Source organism: Anabrus simplex, chromosome 4 (genome assembly GCF_040414725.1).
Source record: "Anabrus simplex isolate iqAnaSimp1 chromosome 4, ASM4041472v1, whole genome shotgun sequence".
In the NCBI taxonomy this organism is placed as follows: Eukaryota; Metazoa; Arthropoda; class Insecta; order Orthoptera; family Tettigoniidae; genus Anabrus; species Anabrus simplex.
The window spans coordinates 134,373,062-134,394,197 of NC_090268.1; the positions used below are offsets into that span (position 1 = coordinate 134,373,062).

The window sequence follows — 21,136 nt, forward strand, 5'->3', positions numbered from 1 at the left end:
GTATACATGGCCATGTGGTCGCCGTTATAAACCATACCTGCTGCACTGCTATATTCTATACTCGCCGAACCTGTTGTTGTATTATCTGCCATGATCTTTCACTCTTGCACTTAGAGCATTATGCCCATATTTGAGCTTGCTATGTCTGATGTAGCTGTGAGCTTGCATAGGCGATTTGGTAGGTTCGAATTCCAACGCCGTCAGCTCTAAATGTTTTTTCTCGTGGTTTCCCGTTTTCACAGCAGCTAAATGCCTTAGATTAAGGATTCGGCCCTATCTTTCGAGACAAAGCCTTCAAAAATTCTATTAGTGGGGCAATTTAACTTTTATGCATCCCTAGGGAAAAACAAAATGCGCACTCCAAAAGTGAACAATAGAAATTGCTTGAAATAACTATAGAATACGGTACACTCGCAAGTAATAATTAAAATTACACAAAATAGGACTACTCAGAAACTAATATAGATGAGAGTAGCTCACTGATCAAATATTTTCTAGTCTCACGTTGACCTTAGCGAGCTCGGCGATCAAATCTTCTTAGGGTACTTCTCGTTTTTCGCTTGCTAGTAGATGGCAGACAAGCCAATCCTCTCTGTTAGCCACTAGTGATACCCCGAGACACAGAGCTGTTGTAATGAAAGGGGTTGAGATGATGATGATGATGATGATGATGATGATTGTTGTTTAAAGGAGTGTAACAGCTAGGTCGTCGGCCTCTAATGGTACGAGGTGCAACGAATTAAAAATTAAAACTTCAAAATGTATCCACTGACTAGAATCTAAAACGAATGATGATGAAAAAATGATCGTGAAAAAAAAACAATCAGTGAGTCTAATTAACAATGCCTTAATTACTGGGGTGATTATTACCTAAAGGGGTCCAAAATCCAGTTCACCGGCCCCTCAGAAAGGCACTAATCACTAGTAAAGCAGAACCATGGTGTTCCTCACATCGTGGAAATAATTACGGGCGCCGGTATTCCTGTGCTGTTCTTCACTTAGTGGAACTAATCGCAGGCCACGTCCTATGGTGTTGCTTACATATTGGTGCTAATTATAGGCAATGTAGAACCGCGGTGTATCACACATTATTATATATTAGTTTAAGATATCGGGAAAAAGAGATGATTGCTACATCACGGATCTATAGATATATTGTGCATGTTCATATTTTCCGGCTAAATATGTTTTTGTTTTAGTTCCGTTTGGGCCTGCTATGGACCACGTGGTTCTTATCTCTAGCAGCTTTCTTCTTTGACCAGTACTCCTTCATCCTTGCACTGTGAAAGTCTTTTCGCTCCTGGGTCCATTTCACACCTCCTCCCGGACGTACTGTTTTTTCTGTTAGTGACTGGAGAGAGTTTGATGTTCTGATCAACGTTCTGTACCTATTCCTGTCATAAATTTCACTGGGAGCAATGTCCAATTCTTGAAGGTCTTTTCTGACGAGTCTTGCCCACTTGGCATTAGTCGCTTTCCCTCTAGAGATGGTGCGGAAGATTCTGGAGGTGAGCCTCTGATTGTCCATTCTCATGATATGACCATAGAAGTTCAATCTCCTCTTCCTCATAGATGTTGTAATGCTCTCCAATTGTTGGTACAGTTCGTTGTTGTGCCTGATTCTGTACTTGCCTTCTTCTTTAATAGGGCCCATGATTTTTCTCAGGATCTTCCTTTCCTTCAGCTCCAGTTTTCTAAGTTGCCCTTTTCTTACTATGTTTAGGCATTCTGAGGCGTATAGTACTGATGGTCTCACTACAGTAGTGTAATGCCTGATTTTGAGGTTAAGTGAGAGGGATTTGGATTTGTACATACTCTTACATAGGTGGTAGGCATTTTCCAATTTGATGCATCTGCTGTTCATGGCCTGATCTTCATTCATGTTTGGGGTTATCCATTCTCCTAGGTATTTGAAGGAGTTAGTCCTTTGTACTGTTTTGTCCCCCAGTGGGATTGATTTGGGTGCATCTTTGATGTTGGTGATAAACTGTGTTTTGTTGATGGCGATCTTCAGCCCTACTTTAGCTGCTATGTGGTCGAGAGAGGATAGTTGATGGATAGCTTCCTCCACACTGGATGCCAGGAGTGTAAGGTCGTCTGCGAAGGCTAAACAGTTAACTGTTAACTTGTCTTTCTTGTAGCCAATTCTCAATCCAGAGCCATCCTTTAGCATTTTCGTCCACTCACGAATGACTTTCTCAAGTAGGCAATTAAAGAGGATTGGAGATAGGCCATCCCCTTGTCCAACACCTGTTTTGATCTCAAAGCTCTGGGACAGTTTCCCTCTGAATTTGATTCTGGCTGTAGTGTTGGTAAGAGTTGCTTTCACTAGATTCAAGGTTTTCTTATCTAGTCCCAATTCAGCAAGTGCCTGGAAGAGTGACTCTCTGTCTACTGAATCGTAGGCCTTCTGAAAGTCAACAAATGTTGCCACGTAGGGTGAGGCGCTTAGGTTTTTGTAAGTGATGATGGTTTTGAGGTTCAGGATTTGTTCGGCGCATGACCTTGACTTGCGAAACCCAGCCTGGTACTCTCCGATGCAGGAGTCTAGTTGAGCCTCTACTCTTGTGAGTAATACTTTGGAGAGTATCTTGTACGTCACTGATACAAGGGAAATCCCTCTGTAGTTGTTGAGATCTGATTTGTCGCCTTTTTTGTGTAACGGGTGGATGATAGCTGAGGTCCAGTCGCTAGGTAACGCTTCTGTCACCCAGATGTTTGATATGATTTCATGGATACTTTGGATTGACTCCTCATCAGCGTATTTCCAGAGCTCTGCTATGATTCCATCCTCACCCGCTGCTTTGTTACATTTAAATTCTGAAATGGCTTTCTGGATCTCCCCCTTTGTTGGTGGGAGAGAGTCCGACTTAGTAACATTCTGAGGTTCGAAATGCAGTTTCTCCTTGGGTTCCCTTGAATTTAGAAGGTTGTTGAAATACTCTGCTAGAACTGTGGTGCACTCTTCATTGTTCATTTTCAGCTTTCCGTTTATTGTATAAGAAATTGAATTTAATTTCTGGACGACCTACGTAGTTCCATGGTATCGTAAGCTCCTTTGTAAAACGTCTGAAATCCACTGTACAGCTACGTCACGGACGTTGACGAAACACTTCTGCACCAAAGGGTCAACAACTAGACCCTCTATTTGAATCACGTGTTCGTATTTGTGAGAGACCTTGACTGCATCAGTGTGAACTTGTCCGCCGTATGTACCGGGTATGGATGAAAACAGGAGAGGACCAAGTGAGGTCGGAGGAAAATATACAGCACTTCTTCAAATTGGGCTTTGGAACGTCTTTGTGTCGTCTTTGTCCATATTCAACTGAAAATGCATCATATGCTTTGAAACGCGTGTGTTCGGCGCGACGTGGTTGACCCATCGAAGTTCATGTGTGAATATCATTGGCCGTTTCAGAGACACTGATATTTCTTCACATCGGAGGTCGATTCCTGGCCAAAGTATGTGTCAATATGATGTTAACATCTTGAATTGATTAGTGCCAGGGTACACTTAAGTATGGATCCGATCCGTTCTCCTATGGCGTCATCATATGATCTCACGAGGCTGCGTAAACCATCCTTTGAAAGGCCGGGGATCGAACTCCAGTCGTCTCATGAAAGACAGACGCGCTATTCTTACACCACAATTAATTAAAAGAAACTGCAATCTGAAATGATGATGTATTTAACTTGAGATCAGTCTCCAGAAATTACTTCTGAAATATTTTGTCACTTCAAACAAACCTTCACCACATACAAAGGCGATGCCTCAAATAGAACAGAAGAGAAACTCTGTAATTCTCTCACGCTATGCAGGAGTAAGTCGTAGATTGTGCGGTGTTCATCTTGAGATCGCGTGATCAGGAAAGGGAAGAGATCAGCTAACAAACTTACGGAAACAGCTGTTAGATTGTGTATAATACACATAGCAGAGTGGAAATTCATACAAAACAGTTTTACTTTGCATGTCACACGTTGTTAGAATGTGATAAAATAAGTATTCGCTGTGCTAAATTGACAAAATTAAGGGGTATGAATCTCAACAAAGAGAATTAATTGTATAGTTGTTTTTTCATAAAGGTAAATTCGCTATTGTCACTAGCTTCGCCACTAGGGTTACATTCATTTGGTCTGAAAAGAAAGGAACGTGGCAGTAGAATTCATGACGAGTTTATCATAAGTTTTTGGTAATTATTTCCGAAATATTCAGTCACTATACCGAAACATTTACCGCAACAACATCCATTAAAACCTATCTCATACTTCCTTCCTAGAGCCGTTGAATCCGGATGATTAGGCTGTAATACGATAGATTGCGAAATTACCGAAGCGGGTAACAAGTTAGCCCGCTGAACGCTTGTGCTATGAGATTTGCAGAGGCATTAGGGGTAAAGCCTATTGGAACACCTAGCAAATATCGTCGTTGCCGGCACAAAACCTCCTATGTGATAATATTTTTGTAGATATGCTGACCCGCAGCACGTACATTGTGAAGAGCGAGAATGCCTTGACAATATGCACATAATATTGCACCTTAGATGACAGAACCTTACCGGCCAAAGTTCTAAGCTAAAATATTTCACACCGGGCGAGTTGGCCGTGCGCGTAGAGGCGCGCGGCTGTGAGCTTGCATCCGGGAGATAGTAGCTTCGAATCCCACTATCGGCAGCCCTGAAAATGGTTTTCCGTGGTTTCCCATTTTCACACCAGGCAAATGCTGGGGCTGTACCATAATTAAGGCCACGGCCGCTTCCTTCCAACTCCTAGGCCTTCCTATCCCATCGTCGCCATAAGACCTATCTGTGTCGGTGCGACGTAAAAGCCCCTAGCAAAAAAAAAAAAAAAGAAAAGAAAAAAATATTTCACATAGGAGGTTTTGCCCCGGCAGCGACGATATGTTATTCTCACTACACTACGGAAGAGCGGGCCAGACAACCGTTTCTACTGGCGAAGTGAGTTTGCATTCTAACTTCAAGATCCGAGGTGTGCCGATAATTATCTATCAACTCCGACTGTTTTACAGTCCCGACAGCACACGGTAACCATGCGTACATGATCTGTCACTTCTTTACCTTTCATGGCTACGCCTCTACCTTCTAACCTCATTCCTTCAAGTGATTGGAACGTTACTCTTCCTTTTCTAGTTAATGTCATAATAGGCTGAAAATCTCGCGAGAATGATAGAAGCTCATTTCCAAAGGGTAGCAAATCCAAAAATTCAAATTTGATATGATACATACATTGGTAGAAAGATGAGTAAAATATATAAGAAAAAAGGAACAATCAGGAAAGTACAAATCCATGTCAAACAAGGCGTTGAAAATCACGTTTGATGCCAATGAGTACCAAATCCCACGAGATGAATGGGTCAGAATATAAGTATATATATGTAGCCAATGAGGAGCCATTCACGGGGCGTGTGACCAGCAACAATAACACATTTTGTTTAATTCACATTGTTCTGCTAGATGGTCTCCTTTAATATTGAAATATGGATAAGTAATTTTTATCAGCAAGAAGTGGTCGTGCACCCCTTTCAAATGATAGTGATATCTTGTTTCCAGGTAATATCAAGGAAAATATTACCACGCCAGACATAATAAATCACAGTAATTTTATTTTAAATCAAAACACACAGACATACAAAGAAACGATGGAAACATTTAAGTTGGAATTCCAGAATATCGGTAATGACGATGACTTCTGTAATCCAAAGACGTGCATCAGCTTCCCGGTACAAAACACCCGGCAGTTAAATTTTATGAGATACGGCGGAAGAAAAGTTACTTAACAATCAACGTAAATTGACGCAATCAAGCAATCCAGAAACGGCGACCAAGAGAGATAGATTAAAGCGCCGTGAGAAGTATGAATACCAAAAACATTCTATTCCTATACTACAATCTGAGACGAAAAGCAGTACGTGCAGCTATCAGTGATACCAAAGAGGTCTGTAAGGTAGATATAAATAAAATACACAATTAACTTTCCTCTTGTGTTTCAGTTCCCGATGATTTGGAAAGATCAACATACACTTCACACACATCTGAAGCAGATTATGTGGAATTAGAAGATACAATGAATACTGTCATTTCTAAACAAGAAGTATGCAATTAAATAAGAGTATGCAATCAAGAAAATAGCCGTTGACACATCCCGTGGCCCAGACCATATATTGATGAGGGCACTTAAACATGACACGTGTTACGAAATTATAGATTGATTGCAACAACCATGATAACAAGAACACTGGTGCCCGAGATTCTTAAGCGAGCTAGAACCGCGCTTATCCATAAAGATGGAGACACCATGATGTGGATAACTGGAGTGAGAAGAGTAATAGAGCGCATATTAGAAGCACGACTACGTAGCTACGTGAGACTTAATGAAAATCAAGTGGCTTCACAAACTCTGCTTCCATCTTGGAATCTATTCTGACATCAGCCAAATACCAAAAGGTCGACTGTAACCTGGTTTTCCTAGATATCACTAAGGCCTTTGACAACGCTGGACATACGCAATGCAGAATGCCCTCTCCTTCCTCGCCCTAGCATCAAAATTGTCTGATCTAATAATGCCACTACAAACTAATAATACAACTCAAATAGAATCCCATCACAAGAAGACCAAAACAATTGTTCTCCATAAAGGTACAATACAGGATTCTCCCTTATCACCGGCGCTTTGCAACATTGCAACTGACCATATTTTAAAAGAACTTTCAACAAGAGTGTTCCAGGAAGAACATGGATATTGCATAATGCCGGGCCTTCCTAACGTAACAATTTTAGCCTTTGCTGATGATACGTTGATTGTAGCAAATACGAGACTTCAGCTAGAAAGGTCACTGAAATGGCCATCAAGAGATTCGAAGAAATTGGCGTAACAATCAATGTCAAAAATCTAAATTCATTTCCATAATAAAAGGAATTCCCACCTGAAAATCTCTAATATTAGATGGTTACAATTAAATTAAATCTATAACTCCTGCAGAGACAATCCACTACCTCGGAGTAAACTATCACAATGCTGCTGTATTTGATGCTAAATGGACGATAGACAAACCTATGAGTAAACTAGACGCATTAGCATCAACTCCACTACTGCAACCACACCAGAAATTTAATGTGCTATCAACCTACACTTGCTCATCTTTGATCTACAAATTTCACACTACACCTTTACATCGAATACCTGCGAGTTTTCTAAATGATACTGACAAACATATCAAAAGCACCTTGAATGAAGCTCTTTAGCTTCCAATAGATACATCAGACAGCATGTTATACTCCGATAAAAAGTATAAAGGACTCGGCCTTTTCAAGTGTGCTTGGGAGGCTTATCTGCAGCATATAAATGCATGCCAAATTCTCCAACGATCCAAAAATATACACGTTAACCACACCAGAGACCTCCATGAGGAAACAGAGAAGTGCTTCGAAAAATTTGGCCTACTCTTGAATACTGAATACGAATCAGTCAAGGTCTCACTCCTACGACAACTCCGCGAGAAAGAATTCGATTCTTGGTGTGCCTTACCACAAAAGGGTAAGGGTGTTATACTATATAAGGAATACATACCAGCGAATCAGTGGGTTAGAAAACCCGAAGGTTTAACCAGTAGCGACTGGAGAAATGCCATAAAACTGACACAAAATGTAGTTCCATTTCGTGCATTACCTGGCAGGTCCCAAGACAATAACCACTGTCGGCGTTGCCACGTGAGATTGAAACACTTGGTCACGTCTTGGGTTCCTGTCCATTTAATGACATCGTACGGAATTCACGACATCATCGTATATGATCTATGATTGCCGAAGCCCTGAGAGAAAAGCATTACCGGGCGAGTTGGCCGTGCGCGTAGAGGCGCGCGGCTGTGAGCTTGCATCCGGGAGATAGTAGGTTCGAATCCCACTATCGGCAGCCCTGAAGATGGTTTTCCGTGGTTTCCGATTTTCACACCAGGCAAATGCTGGGGCTGTACCTTAATTAAGGCCACGGCCGCTTCCTTCCAACTCCCAGGCCTTTCCTCTCCCATCGTCGCCATAAGACCTATCTGTGTCGGTGCGACGTAAAGCCCCTAGCAAAAGAAAAAAAAGAAAAGAATTATGCAGTCTACGAGGAGGTACATGGATTGTCTCAGACAGGGTCAAACCAGCGGACTGACACGATAGCTATACCACCGAGCTCAAGTAAGGGGTTCACAATAGACCCAACAATTAGAACCGAAGCATCATCCACTCAACCAAATGATGTACACAAGGAGAAATGTGATATAAATGAACCTACAATTCCATACAATGAAATATCATCTGGACTCCATAGCTGTTTTAGGATTGATGATAGGAGCACTAGGCACAATTACTCACACATTTCACAACATTTTATAGAAACTTAATTTGCATAAGTAATTCATTACGGACATTGGGTTAGCAGCTCTGAGAGGGTCGTCAGCAATAGTAAAAATCTATACTTTTAGCTATATCCTTGTCCTATGAGGAATTCCTCATGAATTTCAAAATTGTTGACTGATACACATTAAAAAAATATTAAGTAGGCTTTACTATAGTATACTTATCATTTATAGACTTGTATGAAACGATCCTTATCATTAAATTTTCATGTAATCTTTGTCTTTTGGGCAGTCTCCAAAATGGGGGAGGCAGAAATAAATGCATTTCAATCTCCCTTAAATACGGACAGTTTTCTGATGACTGCAGTGACAATTATGCATTTCAGATGGATGTGTTTGGAGTTTCAATGCCAAACAGCACCAAATCCATCCTTTTTTCTTGAATATTTCTTAAACTACAACATTTAAACAGAAATAATATGTCTGCTGTCATTTCTTGATGGATGCAGTACTTTTGAACCCATCTTTTGGCACAGGCCAGAGCAAAGTGTAGCTTTCTCCGAAGTCCTAGTCTAACCCATTGCTGTGACAATATGGAAGCTGCTGGGGTATGGGTGGGGCTGAGTAGTGATATTCGGAGCACAACCAGTGCGTCTGAGTGCTTTGAAAGGCGTTGTTCATAGTGTCAACCGAGCTACAATAGCAATGTCTGGCTCAGTGAGGAAAGCAATGGTAAACTACCCCACTACTCGTCTTGCCTAGTACACCTCATTAGATTTTTAAGTTTCCTTATAATCGCATCAACTTTGATGGTGTTATTTGAGGATCCGACCTATCTCTGGGGTGATGACCTAACAGACAGACACATAGACTTTGAATAACAATGAATTTATTGTACATAAACATAAAAAGTACTGAAATGAAATTTTAATCGAAGTTTAACATTCTGAGCGCTTTTTCTGTTTCCTGTAAAATTTTACTTTTGGATTTTGTACTTTTTGGAAGTATGCTTCACATGTGTAAGCATAAGACGGACGATTTCGACACAGGTGTGAAAATCTTTGCTGACTCTTGGTACAGCATTTCGCTTGAAAGTTTGATTACCTTTACCTTCAACTCAGGAACAGGAAATTCAGTTTGGTTAACCAACTTCTTAATTTCTACAAGGAGCAGTCAAATGCAATCGGGTCAAAAGTATAATAGATCACTTCGTACCGCAAAATTAATCAGCAGAACTGTTAAAATATTCGTCCCGCTAGTGATAAGACGGTCAATTCATCATACGGCGGGTTGTCGATAGAACACACACTTCGTGGTTCTATACAAATCGATATCTACGAATATCTTGCTTCAGCTCGAGAATCGGTCCATAGCGCTATGAAAACACGTTGCAGTAACTGAGGCGCGCCATAAAGCTAAAACGCCGCTGCCTTCTTCGTGATAACGCCCGCCCTTACACCACCAAACTCTGTGAGGAATACGCTTCAGACATTTGGGGAAAAGTCTTCGACAATATTCCCACACTACCGACATCTCTCCATACGATTTTAGTATCTTTGGAGCGCTGAAAATGAGACATTTTTGGACATTGGTTTCCATCGGACGACGACATGTGCGACTGGGCACCGATGTGTTCATCTGACAGCCAGTCAGATGTTTCAAGAAGGAGATCTACAGTCTCATCATCCAGTGGAAAATAATCTTATACATTTCCATTTATTTAGGAACAACCTCCTGAATTTACGGTCTTCCATTAAAATAAGGTAAAACATACCAAACTTAATGTATTCTAAATTATAAATTTGAACGAAGATGTGGTAGACAGAACAATTAGTGTGGAATGTCAGTGTTGTAGTGGTGGTACCTCAGGATCTTGATGTAGTCTTGGAGGACGAGAGTACGAGGTACGGTACCACGAGGTCCGACCATTATCCCTATTATGTCAATTTAGTGAAGGTGGTATTTAGGTTTGTAGTAAGAGATAGTGGGTTTGTAATTTTTAATACACTGACTGACAGTGACAATGCAACACCAAGGAGGAGTGGTTCGAAAGGGATGAAAGTTGGGGAAAAAACAGAGACGGCACGGACGAATAATTGATGTTTATTTCAAACCGATATGCAGGTTAGACAATGCGCACCGCATCGACTCAGTAGGATGTAGGACCACCGCGAGCGGCGATGCACGCAGAAACACGTCGAGGTACAGAGTCAATAAGAGTGCGGATGGTGTCCTGAGGGATGGTTCTCCATTCTCTGTCAACCATTTGCCACAGTTGGTCGTCCGTACGAGGCTGGGGCAGAGTTTGCAAACGGCGTCCAATGAGATCCCACACGTGTTCGATTGGTGAGAGATCCGGAGAGTACGCTGGCCACGGAAGCATCTGTACACCTCGTAGAGCCTGTTGGGAGATGCGAGCAGTGTGTGGGCGGGCATTATCCTGCTGAAACAGAGCAGTGGGCAGCCCCTGAAGGTACGGGAGTGCCACCGGCCGCAGCACATGCTGCACGTAGCGGTGGGCATTTAACGTGCCTTGAATACGCACTAGAGGTGACGTGGAATCATACGCAATAGCGCCCCAAACCATGATGCCGCGTTGTCTAGCGGTAGGGCGCTCCACAGTTACTGCCGGATTTGACCTTTCTCCACGCCGACGCCACACTCGTCTGCGGTGACTATCACTGACAGAACAGAAGCGTGACTCATCGGAGAACACGACGTTCCGCCATTCCCTCATCCAAGTCGCTCTAGCCCGGCACCATGCCAGGCGTGCACGTCTATGCTGTGGAGTCAATGGTAGTCTTCTGAGCGGACGCCGGGAGTGCAGGCCTCCTTCAACCAATCGACGGGAAATTGTTCTGGTCGATATTGGAACAGCCAGGGTGTCTTGCACATGCTGAAGAATTGCGGTTGACGTGGCGTGCGGGGCTGCCACCGCTTGGCGGCGGATGCGCCGATCCTCGCGTGCTGACGTCACTCGGGCTGCGCCTGGACCCCTCGCACGTGCCACATGTCCCTGCGCCAACCATCTTCGCCACAGGCGCTGCACCGTGGACACATCCCTATGGGTATCGGCTGCGATTTGACGAAGCGACCAACCTGCCCTTCTCAGCCCGATCACCATACCCCTCGTAAAGTCGTCTGTCTGCTGGAAATGCCTCCGTTGACGGCGGCCTGGCATTCTTAGCTATACACGTATCCTGTGGCACACGACAACACGTTCTACAATGCCTGTCGGCTGAGAAATCACGGTACGAAGTGGGCCATTCGCCAACGCCGTGTCCCATTTATCGTTCGCTATGTGCGCAGCACAGCGGCGCATTTCACATCATGAGCATACCTCAGTGACGTCAGTCTACCCTGCAATTGGCATAAAGTTCTGACCACTCCTTCTTGGTGTTGCATTTGCTCTGTCAGTCAGTGTATTTTCTAGGTTGGTCTCCTCTGGCTGACCGCTATGGTGCTCAAACCTAACAGTTGGATCTAAAATGATTTCCTGAGGAATGTTGTCTTCAAATTGTCGATTCTCTGCGAACTGCCGTTGATGGCCAGTTGTGGTAATTACTTTTGATGTACGATGTTTTCTACTAAACTTTTTGTCAGGTGAACTGTTTATAGTTTACTGCTCCTTGTACTATTCAATTGCAAAATCTCCTCAACATACAGCGTCAACGACAAGTAGTCAGAATATACACAATATGCAACCAAAATGATATTAATAAATAATGAAGAGTGGGTCCTGTACTCACCTTGACGTTGCCATATTTCCATGTGAAAAGCACGACGACAGGCAGACAGCAGATGACGACACACTGTAAGATAAGAATCGCTGTACGCATCACCCAGTTGAGGGACACCACACATGGTCTGTCGTCTTCACATGCTTCACATCCTTCAGCACACTGCAGGCACTCGAACACTCCAGCGGAACCGTACTGGCTTTCCTCGCCCTAGAAGGAGAGACGTAAACTCGTCCAATGCAAAATAGTTTAACAGTCAGTTAATTCATAACACACAGCAATAAAAGCAATGCCATCTCTATACAGGCCATGAAAGTCCTTGGAGGGGTGGAAGGTAAAGGCTCCCTCTATTCGTAAACCCAGCATTTACTGGGATAGAGTGGTTATCTCTACCCCCTGCCACCTTCAGCCCCAGAAATTTACCTGGTACTCATTTTTGGTTTAGCCTGAGTGAACCTCGATTCATAGCACATAACAGAATATCATATTTTATTTAAGTTGGAGTATATTTGCTTACTTCTCTTTCCATTTATAAAGTATGGAGATATGACACCTTTCTTCAACTTACGTGAAGTGTTTCTGAGAAATTAGAAAAACCTATCGTTTTGATAATGATGATGATGATGATGATGATGATGATGATGCTTGTTGTTTAAAGGGGCCTAACATCTAGGTCAACGGCCCCTAATGGTGCGAAATGAGACAAAATGAAATGACAAATTAAAAGCTCAAAAACATCCACTGATCACAATTCAAAACGTGAGGACGAAAAACGAATGGATGGATCGATATGACTTTAAAACGATCAGTGGAACCGAACCACAGTGCCTCACATGCTCAGAAGCTGGCGTAGAACAATAGTATTACTGACCAAGGGACTACTTCTATAACACAATACTGAATCAATGATACTTGTAGTCGAAAGGGTTCAGTCAGCGGCCTCTCACAATGGTACTTATCGCTAGGAAAGTGGAACCACGGTATTTATCATGTTGCGGTACTACTCAAGAGTGGCGTAAACTCGCGGTATTCCACACATTATGGCACTACTCACAGGTAATGTAAATCGCACATGTATTACAGACCTACGCTGTTTCGCACATTGCGGTGCCATTTACAGGCAACGCAAACCTATGGTGTTCATCACATAAGGGTACTAACCACAGGGACTCGTACTATCCCGTGGTGTTCCTCATATAGTGGGTACTAATCATAGGCAAGCCAGAACCATGGGTTCCCTCATCCCATGGTGTGCCTCATATAGTGCCACTAATCACAGGTACTGTAAAAGCCGTCGCGCTCTCGTTTGCTACTAATCACAAACGTATTTGGTACCCAACATAGTGGTATTATGCGCAAGTAAAAGGGACCCATGGTGTTCCCCGCGTGGTGGTACTGTGGCCGTGAGGAGGTCACAGCTGATTGGACAGGTGTTGGTGTGTGGCTTGTGTTCGCTTGTCGGCGAGATGGGGTGTGCACGACCTTGGGTGAGGACGAGAACAAGTTTTTTTTTACGTGAAGAGGGAGGCCGGGCGACTAACAAAATAAAAAAAATGAAGGTTGGCGAGAGAAAAAAAAGATGCTAGCGCGTGTCACTTGTAATTGCGAGGAACGATATGAATGAAATATTTATAATATCTTTGGTGGTGTGACATGCATAATTACGGAATGCTCAAGGATTAAATTAAAATAAACTCGATAAATAATAGTACATTCAGAGGATATAAATTAAAAACTAAAATTTTTGAACTAATTTACACGACCTTTTGGCTAAAATGGTGATAAAATTATATATTCATACGGTAGAAGAATTTAGTATCTAAATTGACTTTACTTCCGAGCATGAGCACCAGACACGATATTTAAGTCATGTGATAAGAGTCCACATCAAAGAAAAGTACAATAAGTTCCACCTTTTCAATACATTATATTATGTGACAGTTTTACGTTACAGTTAAACCTTCACATTTTTATACACTCGGGACCGGTTTCGACAGTGTCCCTGTCATCATCAGCCAAGAACAATTAATCGAGGACAATAAACCTTACAATACTTCAGGTATGATATAACAGTGAATATAAAATTATACATTATCTATCTACAAAAAGGTGTGAACATGTCCAGGTAAAAAATTTTACGATTTAAGAAAATCATAGTCCTGTAGGGTGTACACTTATAAAATTTCTAATTAAAATAACGTGTTAAAAATCTGCTGTTATATTATAGCTATTGCAGAGTATGTTTATAGGTGTAAATCTATGAAGTTTTGGCACTCAAGACATATAGCTATGTTTGACAAGTTGAAGGTATTCAAACATTTAGTTAAATGGTGTTCCACTTAAAATATGTGATGCAGTTCAGCTGAGGTTGTAATAAATATGTTTGTAGGCTTGATTTTGGTATTTTTAACACTCGAGACATATAGCCATGATTTTAGTATTTTTAACACTCGAGACATACATCCATGTGTGACAAGTTAAAAGTTGATAAAACATTTAGTTAATGGTGTTCCACTTAAGATATATGGTAAAGTTCAACTGAGGCTACAACTTGGACCTGAGGAGCAGATGATTATGTAAAATATCAATATAAGTAGAAATGAACAATTTAAATGGGTCACTGCTTGTTGATGTAGATGATCAGCAAGTCCTATTAAACAATTATACATGTCGACGTGTGGTTGTATATCATCTTGCTGAGAAGTAACAAAAGTCCTGGCTGAAATGGTGCTTGTAGATCTTATATTGTAGGTTGTGATTACGTAAATTGATTAGAAGGGATCCTGATCCAAGTCGGAACCTATAAGAAATAAAACGCGATATAAAGTTACCGTATTTAAGAAACGAAAGGGAGTTAAATTTCGCGAAGTATTGGTGAATAAGAAACTCACCTCAGGTGCCAAGTTGATGGTAGACAGAACGTAGTGGAACTGACAGGCTGAGGAGAGACGAGGCCTAGAAGGGAGCAGGGAGGGGCGGAGTTACTGAGTTAGGGGAAGGAGGCAACGCGGTAGAGGCGGGACTGTGATCAGGTGGGCGCGTGCGATGGTAGGGGAAATATGTAAGCGTGTTGTGTATTGTTTTGAAGATGGATCGGTTTTTTGGTATTTTAAGAGTGTTCATTATTTTGATAAAAGTGTCAAAAAGTATTGTAGGTTTTTCGGAGAGATCGTTAAGGTTAAAATTTGGGTTATGGTATTGATCGAGTGAGATGTAGAATTGTTCAGTGAAATCGAGTATGGGGCCTTTATTTATTATTTCAATGATGTCTATGTCGTTATTCATACCATAAAATTTATGTTTATAATCATGTATATGTTGGCCTATTGCGGAAAATTTTTCTGTATTTTATCGCATTTACGTGTTCAGTATATCTAATTTTGAACGATCTACCGGTCTGTCCAAGGTAGGTGCTGAGACAGTCGTTACAGTGGAATCTGTAGACGCCTGATTTGTCAGAAGGGTTAGCGGTATTGATTGAGTTAGAATTGTATAGGATATCTAGATTTCTGTTATTAGTTTTGAAAGAGATGTTAGTTTTCTGTTTCTTAAATATATTTGTAATTTTGTAAATATTACGGTTGTAGGTAAAGGTTGAAAAAGATTTCGATTTAGTAGCTTCTTTAATTAGGTTCGATTTTGGGCGATGTCTGAATTTGCTGATTATATTTTCTATAAAATTCTTGTTGTATCCATTATGAGCTGCGATATTACGTATGGTATTTAATTCTTTGTTAAGGTCTGATTTCGACATTGGGACATTAAATGCTCGATGTACTAAGCTATTATAAGTGGCCCGTTTATGGCTTAGGGGGTGAATAGAGTCTTCTTGTATTGTAGTGGCAGTATGTGTAGGTTTTCTGTAGACATTATATTTGAAGGAAGATAGAAGTCTGGTGATAGTGAGATCAAGAAAATTAATAGTATTATTGGCTTCGGATTCCAGTGTAAATTTTATGTCTGTATCAATAGTGTTAAGGTGCGTTAAGGTGGTAGCTGCGTCTGTAGTGCGTTGGTCCATAATAATAAATACATCATCGATATACCTGGACCAAAGGTGTATATTACTAAATGTTGTGTTATTGTCAATTTTTGTATGTTCTAAAAAATCTAAGTATATTTCTGCTAAAATGCCGGAGGCTGGGGATCCCATGGCTAGGCCGTCTTGCTTGTATATTATTTTATCGAAGGTGAAGTAGTTGTTATTGATTAAAAGTTTCAAGATAGACATAAAGTCAGTGATCTCAAGTTGACTAAGTTGACTATGGTTATGCAAATTTTGAGGGATAATTTTAAGAAGTTTTTCTGGTTTAATACTAGTGTACATATTAGTGATATCAAACGAATGTAAAGAATGGTATGGTTGAAGTGTAAAGTCATCCAGTTGTTTGATAAGTTGTAGTGTATTCTTAATAGATTTTCTAGATTTAAAGGTGTAGTGTCTTTTAAGAAATTGCTGGGTGAATTGTGCTACTTTGTACAATGGGCTCGGTCTGTAGTTTACTATAGGACGTATCGGGACATTAGGTTTATGTATTTTAGGTTGTGCTTTAACGGTGGGAAGTCCTGGGTTCATCTTAATTAATTTGCTTTTTTCACTGTCGGTTAAAAGAAATGAGGTGTTTTTAAGCGTCTGTTTTAATTGCCGTTGGATGGTTTGTGTAGGATCTTTGTTAATTATTGTGAAAGTGCTGTCTGTGAAAAACATTTTGGTTTTGGATACATATTCTGTTTGATTCATAATAACAGTGGTGTTGCCTTTATCTGCTTTCGTGACGATAGTATGAGTATCTTTAATTTTATTTTTAAGTTGAATGATTTTATTTCTATCTTCAAGTTGAGATTTGGTCATGCTTTGGGTAGGTGATGTAAAGGTTTTCTTAAGCTGTTTGTTGACTTCGTGTCTGAGTTCATCTTGTATATCATGAGGCATCTTCTTTATCGCTGTTTCCGTTTCTACTATTAGTGTTTTCGCAACATTTAATGGGTTATAATTAGGCCAGTTGTGTTTAGGGCCTTTTGACAAAATAGTAATCTCTTCATCATCGAATGTTGTATTAGATAAATTGATGAAAGGAGAGTGAAAGTCAGCTATAGGGTGACTGGTAGTGTTTGGGTTGATCAGGTTATTAGATGGTTTGTTGGTTATGGAAGATCTGTTGAGGAGGGTTTGAAATTTGTTATCTAATGTGGACTGTTTTTGGACAAGCAAAGTGGATAGTTTACTGTAAATTTTCTCTTGGAAAATGTTCCATTGTGAGTCTGATAACAACATGGCAACTTCGAGGTGGGTTTCATACAATCGGTTGTTTAAGAGTGATTTTTTCTTATGTAGAAATTTCAATTCATTTTTGAGCCATAATTTGTTAGTTTTACGGTTAACTTTATATTGATGTGGTAAAACATGTTTCTTATTGTTATTTTTTAGAAAGTTTGGAGTCAGATCGTAGGCGATACATTTCTTTAAGAAGTCTATGTCTTTGATTAATTTTCCTATTTTGATTCTTAAGTTCATATAATAATGAGCTTTAGTTTTTGCCTGGTTGGCTACATTATTTAAAGTTAAGAACTTCATATTTAGGTTCCGTATTGAAGCAGAATTCACATCAAAGAAAAGTACAATAAGTTCCACCTTTTCAATACATTATATTATGTGACAGTTTTACGTTACAGTTAAACCTTCACATTTTTATACACTCGGGACCGGTTTCGACAGTGTCCCTGTCATCATCAGCCAAGAACAATTAATCGAGGACAATAAACCTTACAATACTTCAGGTATGATATAACAGTGAATATAAAATTATACATTATCTATCTACAAAAAGGTGTGAACATGTCCAGGTAAAAAATTTTACGATTTAAGAAAATCATAGTCCTGTAGGGTGTACACTTATAAAATTTCTAATTAAAATAACGTGTTAAAAATCTGCTGTTATATTATAGCTATTGCAGAGTATGTTTATAGGTGTAAATCTATGAAGTTTTGGCACTCAAGACATATAGCTATGTTTGACAAGTTGAAGGTATTCAAACATTTAGTTAAATGGTGTTCCACTTAAAATATGTGATGCAGTTCAGCTGAGGTTGTAATAAATATGTTTGTAGGCTTGATTTTGGTATTTTTAACACTCGAGACATATAGCCATGATTTTAGTATTTTTAACACTCGAGACATACATCCATGTGTGACAAGTTAAAAGTTGATAAAACATTTAGTTAATGGTGTTCCACTTAAGATATATGGTAAAGTTCAACTGAGGCTACAACTTGGACCTGAGGAGCAGATGATTATGTAAAATATCAATATAAGTAGAAATGAACAATTTAAATGGGTCACTGCTTGTTGATGTAGATGATCAGCAAGTCCTATTAAACAATTATACATGTCGACGTGTGGTTGTATATCATCTTGCTGAGAAGTAACAAAAGTCCTGGCTGAAATGGTGCTTGTAGATCTTATATTGTAGGTTGTGATTACGTAAATTGATTAGAAGGGATCCTGATCCAAGTCGGAACCTATAAGAAATAAAACGCGATATAAAGTTACCGTATTTAAGAAACGAAAGGGAGTTAAATTTCGCGAAGTATTGGTGAATAAGAAACTCACCTCAGGTGCCAAGTTGATGGTAGACAGAACGTAGTGGAACTGACAGGCTGAGGAGAGACGAGGCCTAGAAGGGAGCAGGGAGGGGCGGAGTTACTGAGTTAGGGGAAGGAGGCAACGCGGTAGAGGCGGGACTGTGATCAGGTGGGCGCGTGCGATGGTAGGGGAAATATGTAAGCGTGTTGTGTATTGTTTTGAAGATGGATCGGTTTTTTGGTATTTTAAGAGTGTTCATTATTTTGATAAAAGTGTCAAAAAGTATTGTAGGTTTTTCGGAGAGATCGTTAAGGTTAAAATTTGGGTTATGGTATTGATCGAGTGAGATGTAGAATTGTTCAGTGAAATCGAGTATGGGGCCTTTATTTATTATTTCAATGATGTCTATGTCGTTATTCATACCATAAAATTTATGTTTATAATCATGTATATGTTGGCCTATTGCGGAAAATTTTCTGTATTTTATCGCATTTACGTGTTCAGTATATCTAATTTTGAACGATCTACCGGTCTGTCCAAGGTAGGTGCTGAGACAGTCGTTACAGTGGAATCTGTAGACGCCTGATTTGTCAGAAGGGTTAGCGGTATTGATTGAGTTAGAATTGTATAGGATATCTAGATTTCTGTTATTAGTTTTGAAAGAGATGTTAGTTTTCTGTTTCTTAAATATATTTGTAATTTTGTAAATATTACGGTTGTAGGTAAAGGTTGAAAAAGATTTCGATTTAGTAGCTTCTTTAATTAGGTTCGATTTTGGGCGATGTCTGAATTTGCTGATTATATTTTCTATAAAATTCTTGTTGTATCCATTATGAGCTGCGATATTACGTATGGTATTTAATTCTTTGTTAAGGTCTGATTTCGACATTGGGACATTAAATGCTCGATGTACTAAGCTATTATAAGTGGCCCGTTTATGGCTTAGGGGGTGAATAGAGTCTTCTTGTATCGTAGTGGCAGTATGTGTAGGTTTTCTGTAGACATTATATTTGAAGGAAGATAGAAGTCTGGTGATAGTGAGATCAAGAAAATTAATAGTATTATTGGCTTCGGATTCCAGTGTAAATTTTATGTCTGTATCAATAGTGTTAAGGTGCGTTAAGGTGGTAGCTGCGTCTGTAGTGCGTTGGTCCATAATAATAAATACATCATCGATATACCTGGACCAAAGGTGTATATTACTAAATGTTGTGTTATTGTCAATTTTTGTATGTTCTAAAAAATCTAAGTATATTTCTGCTATTTCTCACTATCACCAGACTTCTATCTTCCTTCAAATATAATGTCTACAGAAAACCTACACATACTGCCACTACAATACAAGAAGACTCTATTCACCCCCTAAGCCATAAACGGGCCACTTATAATAGCTTAGTACATCGAGCATTTAATGTCCCAATGTCGAAATCAGACCTTAACAAAGAATTAAATACCATACGTAATATCGCAGCTCATAATGGATACAACAAGAATTTTATAGAAAATATAATCAGCAAATTCAGACATCGCCCAAAATCGAACCTAATTAAAGAAGCTACTAAATCGAAATCTTTTTCAACCTTTACCTACAACCGTAATATTTACAAAATTACAAGTATATTTAAGAAACAGAAAACTAACATCTCTTTCAAAACTAATAACAGAAATCTAGATATCCTATACAATTCTAACTCAATCAATACCGCTAACCCTTCTGACAAATCAGGCGTCTACAGATTCCACTGTAACGACTGTCTCAGCACCTACCTTGGACAGACCGGTAGATCGTTCAAAATTAGATATACTGAACACGTAAATGCGATAAAATACAGAAAATTTTCCGCAATAGGCCAACATATACATGATTATAAACATAAATTTTATGGTATGAATAACGACATAGACATCATTGAAATAATAAATAAAGGCCCCATACTCGATTTCACTGAACAATTCTACATCTCACTCGATCAATACCATAACCCAAATTTTAACCTTAACGATCTCTCCGAAAAACCTACAATACTTTTTGACACTTTTATCAAAATAATGAACACTCTTAAAATACCAAAAAACCGATCCATCTTCAAAACAATACACAACACGCTTACATATTTCCCCTACCATCGCACGCGCCCACCTGATCACAGTCCCGCCTCTACCGCGTTGCCTCCTTCCCCTAACTCAGTAACTCCGCCCCTCCCTGCTCCCTTCTAGGCCTCGTCTCTCCTCAGCCTGTCAGTTCCACTACGTTCTGTCTACCATCAACTTGGCACCTGAGGTGAGTTTCTTATTCACCAATACTTCGCGAAATTTAACTCCCTTTCGTTTCTTAAATACGGTAACTTTATATCGCGTTTTATTTCTTATAGGTTCCGACTTGGATCAGGATCCCTTCTAATCAATTTACGTAATCACAACCTACAATATAAGATCTACAAGCACCATTTCAGCCAG

The 21,136-nt window shown here is 40.0% G+C and overlaps 1 protein-coding gene across 1 annotated transcript in view; it reads right to left on the reverse strand.

Moving 5' to 3' along the window:
* Nucleotides 1-21,136, reverse strand: part of LOC136872503 (probable G-protein coupled receptor CG31760) — a 991,355-nt gene that overhangs the window by 449,994 nt on the left and 520,225 nt on the right. The window contains exon 5 of the mRNA XM_067146311.2: nt 12,106-12,306. Within this exon, the coding sequence (XP_067002412.2) occupies nt 12,106-12,306 (201 nt within the window). The remainder of the gene's footprint in view (nt 1-12,105; nt 12,307-21,136) is intronic.